Source organism: Scyliorhinus torazame, chromosome 7 (genome assembly GCF_047496885.1).
Source record: "Scyliorhinus torazame isolate Kashiwa2021f chromosome 7, sScyTor2.1, whole genome shotgun sequence".
In the NCBI taxonomy this organism is placed as follows: Eukaryota; Metazoa; Chordata; class Chondrichthyes; order Carcharhiniformes; family Scyliorhinidae; genus Scyliorhinus; species Scyliorhinus torazame.
In genome coordinates, this window is record NC_092713.1 from 79,369,334 (window position 1) to 79,387,981 (window position 18,648).

An 18,648-nucleotide genomic window follows, 5' to 3' on the forward strand; every position below is an offset into this window, starting at 1 on the left:
AGGGGGAATGAGGAAATTCTTGGAAACACGCCTGAAATTTGGGCTGATGGGGAAGGAAGGAGGCTCACCATTGATCACATAGTCAGTCTCACTGAGAGAGAGACTGATTTCAGAAAGTGAGCGGAGAGCGGCTCTCCATTATAAATGTACATCAAACCCCCTTATGCATACACAGCACAACTTTAAACATAGATCTGATTGACAAGGTTAAGAGTAACTGAAACTCAAAAGACATCATCAAGATTAACTGTCGCAGAAATTGAACCAACACTGACAATGTTAATGGTAACAGAAATTCAAGATTAATTGACGATTGTAACAGTGGCAGACATTAAACATGCATCCGATTCAGAACGTTGAACCTGAAGTCGGTCTCTTTGTGTGATCATTGACTCTCTGCTTCCTATGAGCTGGAATTAAATAGATGCATTTCCCCCTTGACTGCGATGGATGGAGTTCCCACACCTGCCGCCCCAGAGCTGAGTTCCGAATGAAGCAAACATAAATCAGCTTTGTGACAATGGACCAATTGGAAGGTGGGGAAATCCCCACAGGATACACGGGTATGACCTGCAAGAGCCAGATCCTGTATAAGGGAGTACTCCGGCTACTGACTGGGATACTTGAGCATACATATTCCAGTCGGCAGTCACTTGGTTTTAGATGGAGGAGGCAGGCATGGGGGAAAAATAAATTATGACGCACTGCTGGAAACTAACGTTGTGCAGAAGGAGTATTTGCAGGAAACAAATTTAAAGATAATTGGTTTTTTTCTTTTAAACTCTTCAGTTGTAGGTGCTGACTAACCTGGATGATCAGCTGCTGCAGAAACGGGAGTGGCTGCTGGAGGCAGTGTAAGTGGCGGTGACTATAACAATGACCCAGGGAGCCAGAAAGTCCACGGCACCGGCCTCTGCATCAGCCTCATGTGACCACACTCTGCTCTGCTCTGTAGCCAGAATTCATCCAGGGAGAAAATGGGGGGGGGGGGAAAGGCCAGGGATCACTTTTGGCGACCCATTTTGCATCACCCAGCGGGTCGCGACCCCTACTTTGAAAACACTGGAATAGGGAACAGTACCATATTCTTTAGCCCTTCGAGGAAATTTTGAGAATTTTTAAAGATGTGATTTGTCATGCAAGAACATAAAATGATATGTAGAAAGGGCAATGGAATTCGAGTAGACGGTTCCAAAAGACATAATTGAGGGGGAAAAAGCGATTTGCAAAATTTAGCAATATGTATGATATTTCAGGTGTGTACTTTTTATCAAAATTGGTTATTACTTTAATATTGCCACTTAGCGCTTGAATGGTTGGTAGTAATACATCAGTTGGTATACCATTTGTGAAACTTCTGTTTTATAAACATTGAAAATATAAAACATGCAACATTGACATTATTGCTTCATTTCAGTCAACTTAGAAAACCTTCCTTCTCACCTAATGGAATTTTCACATTTTGTCAAAAGCCAGTGGAACCAAACATGAATGATATTAGTTTCTAAAACATTACTACTGATAGTTTAACAGCTTGTTTACATATTTTCTAAAAGGTAATATTTATGATCTTCACAGGCCTCTGGAACATGGAATAATGCCTTTCAGCTTTCCCAAGACAAAGTTAGCGTTATGGGATCCAACGCCACTTGGAGATGCAACAAGCATGCAGCTTGCCTATTACAGGTATAATTTGCAGTTTCTATTTCCCTCTCTGTTTTGGAGCTTAATTTTAGCAACTCATTCTTTTAAGAAAAAAACAGTTTGCTCAATAATGGAATAATAAATTCAAACCTTATTCATCATACTTATGTGGCATTGCAATATTTGCAGATGTATTAAAACAAAGATGGTTTAAACTTTTTGAGTCACTGGTTTCTGTATACTTTAAATAAGTAGCCATTTCAGGGAGTGTTAACGTGGTACTGAATTTTACTACTTCATCAGCTATAAGAGATAAACCTTGAATCCAAGTTAAAAGGTTATAAAATCAAAGCCTGTGGTTTTCTACCATTTTCTTTTTTGTTTGATTTCCAGCATGTGTAGTATTTTACATTCTATTTGAAAGCTAGTGGTGATCAACTCAGTTAAGCCATTAATGAATGTAGGGAATCATAGAATCCCTACAGTGCAGAGGGAAGTCACCTGGCCCACCCTAGCCCAATCCCCCTCCCCATCCCACAAATGAATATAACTAAGCAAGACAATGAAATACAAGCAAAAAATGCTGGAGAAGACGCTGTACACTGGTTCAGAGACTGAAGTAGGAAATCAAAGGAAAGTTAGTAGGAAGTTTGCATGAAGAACAGGGTTGCTCAGCAAAGCATACCTTGAGCAAAGAAGTAGGTTTTAAGGGGCATTTAAAGGAGGAATAGGTAGAAAAAGAGGTTTCGGAAGAGCATTCTTGGGTGTTGGTAGTTGAACGGTGCTAAATTGGAGGGCTGCACACAAATTTGCTGACTTGCTTGAAGTCTATTTGGGGTTGTGGTCAATGGTGAGTTCATCTAGTCTACCTTCCTGCTGTCCTGGCATTTGTGAGCAACCCTGTTCTTCATGCAACTTCGAAAACACTCTCACTATATTCTCCCGTGTCACTACATTCTCCCGTGCACCAAGTCCCGTTCATTGAGCTACAATGGTTTGTGGTTAAGTCAGTCTTAATTTATAAATTCTCATCCTGGTTTTCGCATCCCTTCCTGGTCTGCCCGCCCTAACCTGTAATCGTTGGCCGTACAACTGTCCCAGATATCTGAAATGCTCCGATTCTGGCCTCCTGATGAGCCTCAATTTTAATTATCTCATGTAAATCTGCCAACACCCAAACCTTTAGAATTCTCTTCCTAGATCTCTTTCTCTACCTATTCCTTCTTTAAGACGCTTCTTAAAACCAACTTCTTTGGCCAAGCTTTAGCATCTTCCTTAATATCTCCTTGTGTGATTTGGGATCAAATTTTGCTTTAAAGTTCCTGACAACAGCTTTACAATATTCTATTACTTTAAAGGCCAGGGGGTCGGTTTAGCTCACTTGGCTAGATAGCTGGTTCACAATGCAGATCAAGGCCAGCAGCACGGGTTCAATTTCCGTACCAATCATGAAGGCCCTGCCTTCTCAACCTTGCCCCTCGCCCGAGTGTAGTGATCCTCAGGTTAAATCACCAGCAGTCAACTCTCCCATCTCTAAGGGGGAAAGTAGCCTGTGGTCATCTAGGACTTTACCTTTACCATACTTTACTTTAAAGGCATATTTTATCAAGACAAGTTGATGATTGTTTTAAAACAACTTTATAACTTAAGTTGTTTGTGAACTAATCCAAAATTGTTCACTTTCTCTTGAGAGTAAGACTTGTCTAAACTTTAAAAAATTATAAATACAGGTGTAACGCATGTACCACCCCCCCCCCCAAACCTATTGTCCTCTACTGTGGCAAATCAAATATTCTTGACCAATGCCTATATCCTGAGCTGCCTTAATTTAAATGTCTCCCTAATTTTCTTTCCCAGAAGAGTCCCAGCTCTGGAATTATCCTTATGTTTATTTCTTTAATCCCCTTAAACATTCGAGGAGTTCATCTTCTCTAAAACCACTGTGCAGTGGTAAGATGGCTTTCTTTTGATTCCCTCTACTTTATTCCTCTTTACTCATTTTGTGCAATATAGCATCCTATTTGCTTTCTTGACACTAGACATGTCTTATTTTTCCAGAAACAAAGTGTTGTGCCCAGCAGGCCGGGCAAATCTGTGGAGAAAAACGTTCTTGTGTGGACCTTTTCATTCGAGCACAACTCATTGTCCTGATTTGCCTTCGATTTTCTGGTCAAGCAACATCTTGATTTTAATATTCTCATCCTTATTTCTGTAATCTCCTTCAGCCCCACAATCTCTAATTTTGGCCTCTTGGGCTTACCTGCATTTAATCACTATGCCATTGGTAGCTGTACCTTCAGTTGCCTGGACCCTAAGCTCTGAAATATGCTCACTGCCTCACTTTCTTCCTTTAAAATCTACCTATTTAACCAAGCGTTTGGTCACCTAATCTAATATTTCCTTATGTGGCTTGGTGTTATATTTTGTTTTATAATGCCCCAGTGAAATGTCTGGGGATATTTTATCAGATTAAAAGGTGCTATATGAGCCAGGATATTTCCATGAATCTTAAAAATTCCTCTGTCATTTTCTATTCCTACTCCTAAGTCCATAACCTGTTGCCATCTTATTAATCATATTAGCTTTTCCTGCTATTTTGGTGTCCTTTGCAATCCTGAGGGTCTCTGCCCCCTGGAGAAGATGTGGTTGCTAGTTGGTGGAAATCATATGACTAATTTGTCTGTTAAAATAGTTTTACTTCAATATTAACATTTTTCATTTTCATAAATGTTGTTTCAACTAATAAATTGGATGATATTTGTAAGGCAGTTTAAGAACTAAATAAATGTCTGGCAATGGAAGTTTATATCGAGGTATTAAATAGAAATAATCAATTACTTGGTAAGTCATCATCTGTACTCCTCTGAAACTGACAGCAACATCTGAAATCCACACGTGCAGTTAAAAGTGGAAAGACAAAAGCTGCTGACATTGATTCTTTAGAGGATGCAGCAATTAATTAAAAATCACTGAATTGGCAAAACTGGCGCATTTATACAGCTCTTAAAGTACCCCTTGTTGAATGAGGTGTAACTGAGTTTCTGAAGGAGTACCAAGTTCATTATTACTGCTACAGAGGCTCATTGGCCCTGGGAAAAAAGTAATTTTATATTGTTGAATCTGAAATTTTGCCATTATGTTAAGAAATTCCACATTTAAATTTTTATTTTTAATTTGGGTAATTTATCTTCTGCCTTAGTTGCATGTCTATGGCCCAATCATTTTATATGGTGATGTTTTAAAAAAAAAAAATTTAAAAATGCAGATATTCAGTGCCTTTTACTTCCTGGTTTGCTGACTGTGGGAATACTTCATGCAAGGAGTTCACCTTGAATTGGTGTCATTCATACTGACTTGAATAAGGGAGAAGTTCATAGAGATTTTTAAAATTTATTCACATGTGATGTTGCTGAGTAAGTGTTGTTTGATAGCACTATCAATGACACTTTTCATCACTTTGCTGATGATCGACAGTGCACTAATGGGGCAATAATTGACAACATTAGATGTATCCTGCTTTTTGTGGACAAGACCTATTTGGGCAATTTTCCACATTGCTACATAGATACTGACATTGCAGCTGCACTGGAACAGCTTAGCTAGATATGTTGCTAGTCTTAGAGTACAAGTCTCAAGTACTATTGCCAAAATGTTGTCAGCATATAGCTTTTTCAGTGTCCAATGCATTCATTGTTTTTTGATATCACTTAGAGTGAATTTAATAGGCTCAAGACTTTCATCTGGGGACCTCGAGAGGAGGCGGAGATAGATCATCCACTGGCACTTCTGGCTGAGGATGGTTGCAAGGTCTTCATCCTTGTCTTCTGCAGTGATGTGCTAGCGCCCCCCCCCCCCCCCCAAATCAATGAGGATGGGGAAATTTGTGGAGCTTCCTTCTCTGTTAGTTACATTGTCCACAACTATTCATGTCTGGACACGGCGGGACTGCAGGACTTGGATCTGATCCTTTGGTTGTGGGATTGGTCTAGCACATACTGTTACCACTGTTTGGCATGCGTTGTAGCTTCATCAGGTTGACACCTAATTTTTAGGTATGCCTGGAGGTGCCAGGAGCATGACATGGTAGTTCAGGGCTGATTCTCTCCAGCTTGATGGTAATTCTGGGATGGGAGATATGCTAGGCTAAGAGGTTGCAGATTATGATTGATTACAATTCTGCTGCTCATGGCCTCGTGGATGTCCAGTTTTTAGTTGCTTAATCTGTTCGAAATGTGTTTTGTCTGGTAGTACCTCACAATACAATGGCGGGTATCCTTCATGTGATGATGTTCTTACTAATACTGTCATGGGCCAATGCATCTTGCTGGTTCTATTGTCACCTGCTGTGAAGACACAGTTTAGCAGCTATGTCCTTTTCTTACCTGAGCCATTCTTGGTGATGCGCATTGAATCCCCAAACTAGAGCGCATTCTGTGCCCTTGCCATCCTCAATACTTCTTCAAATTAGTGCTCAGCATGGAGAAGTACTCAATCATCAGGTGAGGTTGGTAGGGGATAATCAGCAGGAGGACTCTCAGAGCAGCTGCTTCCTGGCTATATACCACTGTCCTGCTGCCACCAATTGTACAGGGCATACTCTGGCATGGTGATGGTGGTGTGGTGTCTGACATTATCTGTAAGCTATGATTCAGTTTATTATGACTATGTCAAGTTTTTGCTATGGAACAGCTCTCCCAAATTTGGCACATGGCACAAGCCTCCAGATAGTGGTAAGGAGAACCTTTCAGGGTCAACAAGGCGGGGCTTGCCGTTGTTGTTTCCAGTTCCAAGGCCGGTGCTGGTGGTATATCTGATTTCATTCCTTTTAGACTTTGTGTAGGCACGTGCTACAGCTGCCCTCTGGAATGACCTTGCAAGCCACTCAGTTAAGAATCAACCACATTGCTGTGGGTATGGAGTCAATTATGGGCCATACCTGGTAATGACAACAGATTGCCTTCCCTAAGGGCATTCATGAACCTGGTGGGTTTTTACAACAATGGTTTTACAGTCACCATTACTGAGACTTAATTCCAGATTTTATTAATTGAATTTAAATTTCACTTGCTCCCTTGGTGGTGTTTGAGCCCGTGCCCCAGAGCAGTAGCCTGGGCCTCTGGATTACTGTTCCAAGGACATTGATCACAACATCAATGCCTTCCCCCTGGGCTAGTATTTGTGGGCAGCTCTCCAAGTTCAGTGGTGAGCACCATTGTTTTACTGGTAACCGCAAAATTGCCCAGTATGTTGCGCTGCCTCATTTGATGGTGTAATGTTAATGTACTGGTTTTCTACAAAATTCAGAATGAAATAGACCTTTGACTTAAATTCCAATTTAAGTCACGTTGTTTTAATGCAATTTATCCTCTCCACTCCTTCAGCTTCTGGTAATTATAAAGAGAATTGTCTTACCTCAGCCAAGTGACCATAAAATACATTAAAGTCTATTGAACTGTGGGAGGAATTAGAACCAAAAAAACCTTCCTGTTTTCACCTGATTCAATATTTTGATAGAACATACTAAACGGTGGGGGATGCGACCGATTTATTTTTCCTTTCCCCACCGTCCCCTTTTTTCCCTCTTTTCCTATGCCTAGGATTGATGCTGTAACAGCTTGATGATCTCAGCAAATTCCATACAAGCTGGTAATCAAATGTGAAACCTTAGTCATTATGAGTCATTACCACTATATACTATGCATTTATCCACCCGGATATAGGATCCTATAATTGTAATTAATATAAAAATCAAACATCGATAAAGTAGAAAATGTTTCCTTGCAAATTACTACATTTTTCCAATACTACTGCTTTATTTTTAGAAATACTTTTTCACACATTTATCCTTTGCTATTCTGCCACTCCCTTCTATAAAGATTGCTGTAACAGAACTGATATATGGGATATTTGAAAATTGTTTCTGAAGAGATTCTTTGTGTTTATGCTGTGTTGCAATTACATGCATCTCCACAGAAACCCAAAGCTCTTTGTGGCAGAGAAGACTTTGCGCCTCGTCCATCGTCATGCCAAACAGAGTGAAAACAAAAAATTCTTCTGCTTTTTGCTTGGGTCATTTGCAGTAGATGATGGTAAGTCCATTATGACTATTTTTAAACAGGAAAACTGCACTGTATTTGAGCTAGAGGTAGATGTTTAGTTTTAAAGTCCCCAATGGCACTCCTGCACAAAGCGTTGCTTATGGAATCAATGTTAAATTTCAGTCTTGTTTTAACTTGAAATATTTAATACCTGCAGAATATATTAAAATCTTATCTTGTTGACATGCCCACTTCTGTCAAAGTTTTGATATTCTAAATTCCTATGCTATTTGCATAACAACTTTCACGAACACGAGTTCTACCAAAATGTTTTGCGGCTAATTAAGTACTTTTGAAGTGTAGTCACTGTTAAAATGCAGTAGCCAATGTGTGTATACCACAGTCCCACAAACAACAGTGGGATAATGACCAGGTAACCTGTTTTTGTGGTGTTGATTGAGGAATAAATATTGGCCAGCAAACTGAGAATAACTCCCCTACGCTTTTTCAAAATCATGCCATGGGATCTTTTTCATCCAGTTAAGGGTGCAATTTGGACCTCCATTTAACAGCTCCTCGTAAAGATGACTCTCCGATGGGGCAGCACTCACTTAGTATCCCACTAGATTTTCAACCTTTATATTGGTGCTTGGGCCCTGATGCAGGACTTGAACCCTGAACCTCCTGACTCGGAGGAGAGAGCTGAGCCCAAAGATAAAATGATGGAAAATCTCAGCAGGTCTGGCAGCATCTGTAGGGAGAGAAAAAAGCTAACGTTTCAAGTCCAGATGACCCTTTGTTAAAGCCTTTGTTATTTAATATGGAGAGAGCTGAGCCATGGCTGACACATTTTATGTGCAAATTGTCTATGTAAAACTTGTTAGTCTATAATTACATTTCCAAGTGCTCGTGCTGCCACTGGCAGCATGATGCAGTTACAATATGTTAAGTTTACATCGCTTTCCATTTTGGATTATGGACATAAAAATGTCACATTTCAATGTAAATATTAGGATAGAGTATGCAGCATTAAATGGAGGGTGACTAATGCCGGGGTGCCCCGGCCCAATCATCAGACCCCTCTAAGACAGCTTCACTTGAAAATTATATTTGGTCTTGGCTCTTGAAGTGTAAATCCATGGGCATCAGGCAGAGAAGAATTAGTCATTGTAAAAATTATTAGATGGGGTGTTAATTTCCTGTCCAGAAACCTCATTTCCAGTGACACAATAAGTTAACTATCTAGCAATTTATCCTGTGCAATCCTAATTCAAGATGCCAGCTTTAGCTCAATTTGTTAAACCAATTGATTCTCTGCGTTTTTACAAATCTTTTTGCCTGTGAAATGTTTAGGAAACTGAAATTCTTCCATGTCCAGAATAAGTAGTTTAAGCAACAATAAAAATCATGTCATGATTAAATTAACTCATCTTTGTATCTTTTTAGTACATTAAAGTTTTAATTTCAAGGCGTCATCCTATGTTTTGGACTTGCAACCACATCTCAGCATTCTAAACTTGTTTGTAAAATTTACCAGCATGCATTAAATATGAATTGAAATAGGTATGTGTTGTGAGAATTTGCAAGTTTCACTGTCACAAAGCATATTGGAGATTTGGGGCATGATCTAATGGCCACGTCATGCCGGGGGCAAATACGAACAAGCCGGTTGGATAGCGGCAGATTCTGAAATTGGGATCTGCAGCGGTTGCTGATTAGTTTCTGATCTAACCGGCCCGCACTCGTTGGCGAGATCCAAATCCCACCGCGACAGGGCTACAAACCAATAATCGCCAATCTCCAACTCATTTAACGGGAAGGACCCCCTATCTAACGGCCTCCCATGGATCTAGCCAACTCCCCAGCGAGCAGGGCACCCTTTAGCATACCTATTTAAAACTGTGAAACTAGCAAAATAGGTGCTGTGGGGTTGGGAGGAGGTGAATTTGGGCAAACACCCCGGGGGCAATGAGTGTCCGCTTAGCTCCTGGATAATGACCGGGTTTGGGGGGAGGGGGTGGACGACGGACGAAGCCACGTCCAATGAGAAATGGGACCTAGCGAGATCTAGGAGCACTGCCCGGGGGTGCTGGGGAGGGCAGAGGGCAAACAGGGAGCCGAGTGCAGGCGGGCTCGCAATGCCGAATAACGTGACAGATTTCATATTTCTTGGGTGCAACATGTTTTAATAATGTATAATTGTGACCCTAACTGTCCCTGACCACTGATTGTGACGTCCCACCCCTCCCCCAATGCCCTCAGTGATCTTTAATCATCGTTGCCTTCCGTGCTCTGCCGTTGCGTCTAATTGTGTCCCCAGGATGCACGTCGGAGGTGGAAGCAGCCTGCTGTTTACTGTACTCTGTGGCCTTTGCCCCCGGCAGGCATCCTGGGGAGGGCCTGGGACCGGAGCACCCCAGCCACCTGCTGATGGCATACACCTCGCTGCACCACCCTATTCCGTCTGCTGACCAAGACGTGCCGAGAGGGGTTTCCAGGAGAGCTGGTGGCCGCCATTGTGTCGCTGTAGGAAGGCTCTGGGATGGCGTGCAGCGTTCCCTCCTCCTGTCGGTGCCTGTAGAGCCCTGTGGGTCACCTTGGGAGGCAGGGGCAGCTGGACTGCATTCCAGAAGCCCGTGCATCACCTGGCTCCTCCAGCCCTGGCAGCTTCCCATTGTCTGCATCATGGTGCCGATGCCCTTAGCGATCTCCCGTGACTGGGCCATGCTCCGTGGTGCCTCAGCAAGGCCCATCTGCGTCAGGGACACATCCCCCAGTGATTGAGACATGTGTTGAGGTCCATCGCTGACTGAACAATGTGCTGATGTCGTACTTCAGGCTCTCCACTGCGGTCGCCATCCTAACAGTGTTGGTCTCGCCATCTCCTGGGACTCCTCCATCAGCTGTGGATCTACCGGAGTGTCGCTGATATCCGCCCAGTGGCACAATGGTTAGCACTGCTGCATCTGAGCGCCAGGGCCCCGGGTTCAATTCCAGCCTCGGGTGACTGTCTGTGGAGTTTGCACATTCTCCTCGTGTATGTGTGGGTTTCCTCCGGGTGCTCCGGTTTCCACCCACCGACCAATGGCCATGCTAAATTGCCCCTTCGTGTCCAAAGAGTTAGGTAGGATTCCAGTAGGTCGGGACTTGGCCTTAGGTAGGGTACTGTTTCCAAGGGTCCGTGTAGACCCGATGGGCCAAATGGACTCCTTCTGCACTGTAGTGATTCTATGATTCTCTGAATTTCATGGCTGCACCCTAGCATCTGTACCAGCTCTGGGATAACCTGATCCAGAGGCTCAGCATCTGACTGGGCCCCAGCTGGGTCCTGGGATCCAACTGATCTCCGACTGCTGTCTCCCTGGGCGTTCCTGCCGCTACCTGATGTGCATCAGTAACTGTGTGGTGCTCACCAGATTTTGCCCAGAGGCCTGTCCACTACTTTCACCCACCGAGGTATATGTCTCCTGGTGGAGGGTGGGGTTAACAGCTGTAAGGAGGAGGGGGAAGGGAGGGCGGGGTGGGGGGGGCGGGCACCCTGATTGGGAGAATGGATTAGTGGGAGGAAGGATCTGGCATGAACAACACAGTGTGACGAGTTATCTGGGTGTGGGCCGGTGGATACTCACCTCTACAGTGGAAGGCAACCTTGATGTCAGTGAGCGATCTGTCCTCGGCCACCCCTGCAACCTCCAGGGCCCATTGCTCGTAGGGGGTGAGGACTCTGATGCCTGGTACCTCGGTGCTTGTCTGTTGTGGGCCAATTCCTCCTCCGGGTCAAAGAGATTACATTGTGACCATTTGGTTGGGGGGTTAGTGGAGGTCATTGAGCTTCTTGCAACACTGGGTGGCGGACCTCCTGGTGACACTCCCTGTGCGTACAGCCGCTGGCACTGGCAGATCCCCCAGCCCCCTCGGGGGAACCGGGTATCGTTTCTGGACTCCACCGCGTCCACCAGTCGGGCCAGGTCGGCATCACCGAAACGTGGTGCGGGTCTCCTTGATGGCATGACTGCGTGCTGTCTGAGGTTTGCTCTGGATGCTCCCCATTGTGAGCAAGGAGCTGCTGAGCACGTTCAGTTGGCGGGATAGTCATTTCCGACATGATGCCCATGGGGCATCATTACCGGCCCTAATTGGCATTAGATGCAGGTACATGTCTCGCCGGGGTCAGTCATCGGGAAACACCCGGCAATTCCCGCTCGCTACCACATCGGGAAACACACGGCAATTCCCGCTCGCTACCACATTTTACGTTGGATCACGCCCTTGATTTCTTGAGATTCGATTTCTTAATGTATTTCAGACATGTTTCTGGTAGAAATTGGATATTTGGAAGGAGAAATTTACTGAGCTCTGGGGAAAGAGTGGGACTAATTGGATAACTCCTTCAAAGAACCAATGCGATGGGCTGAATGGCCTACTGTGACATTGATTCTAACTGCTCAGTTAGACAACCGCTGCCACCTTTTCGATCTTCAAGTTTGTGGCGTTAAGACAAGTCCAAATATATGAACTGACTATTTTTTAAAAATTAACAAAAAGTATACTTCACCAAAGGTTGAAAGATAAGTTTATTTTTACTCTTGAACCATTTTTAGGATTGTTCAAGCAAATTTCAGTTTTAAAAATAATGAACTTTTTATTTTTAGGTGTACCTTGTTTAATAAAAAACTGGCAAGCTCATGAATTAAAAGAAACAAGTGCACTACAGACACAGGTTATGGCTCATCAGGGGGAAAACAAACAAGAGGTGCATGGTTGTACAAAAGGAATTGCATCTGGCTTTGGGTGAACCATTATTTGCAAGATTACAGTAGGAAATGAGACCTAATGATCAAAAGGGACCTGCTACTTCAAGCAGCATTCTTCAGTCCCTGTCTCTTCAAAGGCTGCTGGACTCTACTTTGCAATGCTACTATATCCCAGAAAATCTGGGTTTCATCAGACTATTTCAGCTTAATCCTCACATTTCCTCAGGTCTAAGTTTCTTCCATTCCCTACTACATGGGTCTGCAACCTACAGCTCTGGAGTTGCAGGCAGCTTTTTAACATTCCATTTGCTGCTCCCAACCTTTTCTAGTTGGATCACATTAACATGAAAATATCCTTTTTGTAAATTAAAACTTTCGAGCTGTGTTTTTATTCTGAGGATAAATTATTATCTTAACAAAAACCACCATTGTGCTCTAAATAAACCCATGGTTATAGATAATTTGAATTTGATTCGAAGAACAGGTTTTATGGTTGCGACCATTATTGTTCCTAATGTAATTGAGATTATAAATGTGCTGTTTAAAAGCAATTTTTAATTCTACACATCTTAAACTTTGTTTTACTGACTTTACTGACAAAATTATAGCCAAAACATTCTCCCCGTGTCTGCGTGGGTCTCACCCCCACAACCCAAAGATGTGCATGGTAGGTGGATTGGCCACGCTCAATTGCCCCCCAAAATAATTGGGTACTCTAAAATTAATTTTTTATAAATTAAAGCCAAAATTTATTCAGAGTTTAATTTAAATTTTTTCTATTTATACATAAATTCAATGTGTTATTTTCTTGCATTTTGCCAGAGATTCTTGGCAGTTTCCTAAATGTTTGGCTCAGAAATTTTGAATTTTTGTCTGGCAGCCAGGCAATTTAAAAAAAAATTTTTTCAGGCCCTTCAGCCAAAGAAAAAGGGCATTGACCCCCACTCTTCTGCATTGACTTCCAGATCTTAGGACACTCTTGTGCCCAATTCAGGAACACTGTGTGCTCTTCGAGTTAGTGACCTCCCTCCCTAATGACCACAATGCAGAGTAGGAAGAGAAGTCATTGCAAGTGGTTCTCTGACAATGATTAAATTGGTCAGAATGGAACCACGTGAGTGCAGTCCCATCGAGATAAACAACAGATTAGTTGGGAGCTGATTGGTTTATTGTCGGCTCTAATTTCTTATGTTGTCCATGAGAGTCACCTCCTGGTCCCTGAATTCTATTCCTATCAAACTACTGATCATCCAACTTTCCTATGTTAGCTGATATTGTAAACTGTTTTATCTCTTCAGGTATCATCTCTTTTCCACCCCCCCCCTCTCTTTCTTAAATCTGCTATCATAACGCTTCTCGAAAAAGCCGTTGACCTATGCTTAAACTACCACCTTATCTCCAACTTCCCTTTTCTTCTGTCACCTATCTCAAAACTCCATAAAGTACTGAAACAGCTCCTATCAAGATCACAGGTGACACCATTTGTAACTATGATAAATTCTTGCTCCTTGTCCTTCTCTCTGTTGACCACACCATTTTCCTCCCAACACCTCTCCACTGCTGTTTAACTGGGTGAGACTGCACTTGGGTGGTTCCATTTTTATCTATCTAATCATAGCCAGAGAATCACTTGCAATTGCATCCCTTTCTGCTCTGCACCATTACACTGATGTCCCTTCCAATTACTGATCTACATGCGGTCCCTCATCAATGTCATTAGTTTCATGTGTATGCTGACAATGCCCAGCTAAGCCTCACCACCACTTATTTGAACTCCTTTGCTGTTGTTAAATTTTCAGACTGTATCTAACATCCAGTACGAGATGACTAGGTGAACAATAATTTCCTCCAAATAAATGTTGGGAAGACTGAAGCCATTGATTTTGGTGCCTCCTCCAAACTTCATTCCCTAGTTAATGACTTGATCCCTCTCCCTGGCAGGAGACTAAGCTTTAAGCTGTGTGTGTCATGTTTGATCCTAAGATGAGGGAGGAGCTGGCCAGAGTTGATTGGAGAAGGAGCTGAGCAGGGGAACAGCAATGGCAGGAGTTTTTGGGGGTTATTGGGGAGGCACAACAGAAATTCTTCCCAAGGAGGAGGAAACATGCTAAGGGGAGGACCAGGCATCCATGGCTGACGAGGGATGTCAAGGACCGCATAAAGGCTAAGGAAAAAGCATACAAAGTGGCGAGGATTAGTGGGAAACCAGAGGATTGGGAAGCCTTTAAAAGTGAGCAGAGGACAACTAAAAAAGCAATAAGGGGGGAGAAGGTGAAGTACGAGTGCAAGCTAGCTAGTAATATAAAAGGTAAGAGAGAGGCAAAAATAGACATTGGACCACTAGAAAATGAGGCTGGAGAAGTAATAATGGGAAACAAAGAAATGGCAGACTAACTGAATAGTTACTTTGCATCAGTCTTCACGGTGGAAGGCACCAGTGGGATGCCAGAGCTCCAGGAGAACCAGGGGGCAGAGATGAGTGCAATGACCATTACTAAGGAGAAGGTTCTGGCGAAACTGAAAGGTCTGAAGGTGGATAAATAACCTGGATCGGATGGACTACACTCCAGGGTCCTAAAAGAGATAGCTGAGGAAATTGTGGAGGCATCAGTGATGATCTTTCAGGAATCACTGGAGGCAGGAAGGGTCCCAGAGGACTGGAAGGTGGCTAATGTAACACCATTGTTTAAGAAGGGATGGTGGCAGAAGACGGGAAATTATAGGCCAGTTAGCCTGACTTCGGTCATTGGTAAGATTTTAGAGTCTGTTATTAAAGATGAGATTGTGAAGCACTTGGAAGTGCATGGTAAAATAAGACTGAGTCAGCACGGCTTTGTCAAGACTCCGACAAATCTGTTACAGTTCTTTGAGGAGGCAACAAGCAAGTTAGACAAAGGAGAATCAGTGGACGTGTTTATTTAGATTTCCAGAAGGCCTTTGACAAGGTGCCGCATAGGAGACAGTTAAATAAGTTAAATGCCCATGGTGTTAAGGGTAAGATCCTGGCATGGATAGAGGATTGGCTGACTGGCAGAAGGCAAAGAGTGGGGATAAAGGTTTTTTTTCAGGATGGCAGCCGGTGACTAGTGGTGTGCATGGGGTCTGTGCTGGGACCACAACTTTTTACAATATACATTAATGATCTGGAAGAAGGAACTGAAGGCACTGTTGCTAAGTTTGCAGATGATACAAAGATCTGTAGAGGTACAGGTAGTATTGAGGAAGCAAGGGGGTTGCAGAAGGACAGGACAAGCTAGGAGAGTGGGCAATGAAGTGACAAATGAAATACAATGTGGAAAAGTGTGAGGTTATGCACTTTGGAAGGAGGAATCTAGGCATAGGCTATTTTCTAAATGGGGAAATGCTTCGGAAAGCAGAAGCACAAAGGGACTTGGGAGTCCTTGTTCACGATTCTCTTAAGGTTAATGTGCAGGTTCAGTCGGCAGTTAAGAAGGCAAATGCAATGTTCGCATTCATGTCAAGAGGGCTAGAATACAAGACCAGAGATGTACTTCTGAGGCTGTATAAGGCTCTGGTAAGACCCCATTTGGAGTATTGTGAGCAGTTTTGGGCCCCATATCTAAGGAAGGATGTGCTGGCCTTGGAAAGGGTCCAGAGGAGGTTCACAAGAATGATCCCTGGAATGAACAGCTTGTCGTATGAGGAACGTTTGAGGACTCTGGGTCTGTACTCGTTGGAGTTTAGAAGGATGAGAGGGGATCTTATTGAAACGTACAAGATACTGCAAGGCCTGGATAGAGTGGATGTGGAGAGGATGTTTCCACTTGTAGGAAAAACTAGAACCAGAGGACACCATCTCAGATTAAAGGGACGATCCTTTAAAACAGAGATGAGGAGGAACTTTTGCAGCCAGAGGGTGGTGAATCTGTGGAACTCTGCCGCAGAAGGCTGTGCAGGCCAATTCACTGAGTGTCTTTAAGACAGAGATAGATAGGTTCTTGATTAATGAGGGGTCCAGGGATTATGGGGAGAAGGCAGGAGAATGGGGATGAGAAAATATCAGCCGTGATTGATTGGCGGAGCAGACTCGATGGGCCAAGTAGCCTAATTCTGCTCTATGTCTTATGGCTTATGAACGTCTGAACTAAATTGTGCTATCACTTAAGACTGCATATTTCCACCTGCGTAACATCGTGCAACTTCACCCTGCCTCAGCTCATCTGCTGTGTTAACTCTCATTTATACCTTTTATTACCTCTAGACTTGAACATTCCTACACACTCCCGATTGATCTATCTATCCTGAAAACTGAGGTCATTCAAAACTCTGCCCATAACTTAACTCGCAGCAATTGCTGTTCCCTCTCAACCTTGTGTTTGCTGAGCTACACTGGCCTCACTTTGTTTCCTTTTAAAACTCTCATTAAAACCTACCCCTTTGACCAAGCTTTTGACTTGATGGCGGTTTTGTGTCATGCTTTTTCATATAATGCCTCTTTGAAACACCTTGGGACATTTCATTATGTTAAAGGTGCTAAAAAATATATGAGTTGATTATTGAAAATGTTTTCAATTCTTTGTGTATCTTTCCATCGTTCTTTCTGAAGAAAATGTGTGTGTTAGCTGAGTAAATGTATCTTATTTCACTTAATACAGATGAGGAAGGTGTTACATTAACCGTAGACCGCCTTGATCCTGGGCGTGAGGTTGCAGGACGTTCAGACAAGATCCCCACAGCTCTTCTTCCTGGGGATTTCCTCATTCCTTGTATAATTGATACTCAAGGACTTGTTTCCAGAGACACCAATGTTCATACATCTGAAGATTTCAATGTTGCATTTAAGGTAATTAAATCTGAATGATAACATGGTATATATTTTTTATAAATTTAGAGTACACAATTAATTTTTTCCAATTAAGGGGCAATTTTTAGCGTGGCCAATCTACCTACCTTGCACATCTTTGGGTTGTGGGGGCGGAACCTATGCAAACAAGGGGAGAATGTGCAAACTCCACACGGGCAGTGACCCAGAGCCGGGATCGAACCTGGGACCTCGGCGCCGTGAGGCAGCAGGATAACATGATATTTAATTGTAGATGTGCACTTGGATGCAGATTTACCCTGTAAATAACTCCACATTCCCTTTTCTTTCTTTCTCCCTCCTTCATTTCGTCAATAATCTAAAATAACTGGCCTTGCTTTTGTCTATTCATTATCTATTCATGGCTTGCAGTGCCAGTTTCTCTAAATTTTGTAGCCTAACATATTTCTAAAATATGAGAATAAGCTAATGGATGTTATTGCTCAAACTTGTGGCTATGCTTATACAACTTTTATTCTGTGTTGCCTACTGTGTTGCCTAAGTTTGAAGCTTTTAATTGTGCTGCATGGAGCTTTTTTAAACCAAAAAAAAAAATTGCTCTTGTCTCTGGCTGTTTTATGTGATTACCTTTATTTAATTGTGTGCTCTGTTAAAAGGAGACCTAATTCGGTCAGCTATGAAGCACATGTGCAGTGCAGGCAAAATTGACTAGAAATTCCAGTTTGTCTAACTATTAGATGCATATGTTGTAAGCGGTCATATTCATCTCCCTTTTGTTTAATCATTGAATAATAAAACAGCCTTTGTTTCTTTCTGTAAAACCTGCTAGTGGATTTCAGGGAATGTTGCTAAATGCTTGCTATGCTAATCTAAAACTAATTTGTTCGTGCAAGTGAAAATTGCCATAAACCCTGCAAATACAAAAGCAAAACTGAACTATTGCATCAATAGGTGACTTGAAAGAACTATAATCTCTCTAACCCATGGACTCTGTCAACACCACCTCCACTATGTTGAAGTTGTGACTTCCCAAACTTGGTAAACTGCTTCGCTGGGATCAAATTCTGTCTTCCAGAAGATTGTTCAATTAATCAATCAAGATGACTACTTACACTTCCTCCAGAAGTCCTGCCCAGTCCTCCTGGAGAATGGTGTGGTGGGCCATTAGACCTCAATTTCCTTGGACTCAATCATGTTAACAGGGCTTGACCCTATTATTACTTGAAGTTTTCACAATGATCTTGCTTCTGAAAGGAACAGGTGTTGTGTTCCATTGTTGTAGTGCAGTGCAACATCAATCAAAACATATATCTGACTTGTTCAAAAGATCAACTCCTAAATATTTCAACTGTTTTGCATTCAGGTGCCGGATTAATCTTACATAAAATTATATAAGAATAAAGTGCTTCAACCGTCTTCCCTCACTTTT

The 18,648-nt window shown here is 42.6% G+C and overlaps 1 protein-coding gene across 1 annotated transcript in view; it reads left to right on the top strand.

The window, feature by feature from the left end:
- Positions 1–18,648, top strand: part of stil (STIL centriolar assembly protein) — a 92,044-nt gene that overhangs the window by 14,165 nt on the left and 59,231 nt on the right. The window contains exons 2-4 of the mRNA XM_072510943.1: positions 1,579–1,686; positions 7,618–7,733; positions 17,053–17,240. Coding sequence (XP_072367044.1) covers positions 1,598–1,686; positions 7,618–7,733; positions 17,053–17,240 — 393 coding nt within the window. The 5' untranslated portion in view covers positions 1,579–1,597. The remainder of the gene's footprint in view (positions 1–1,578; positions 1,687–7,617; positions 7,734–17,052; positions 17,241–18,648) is intronic.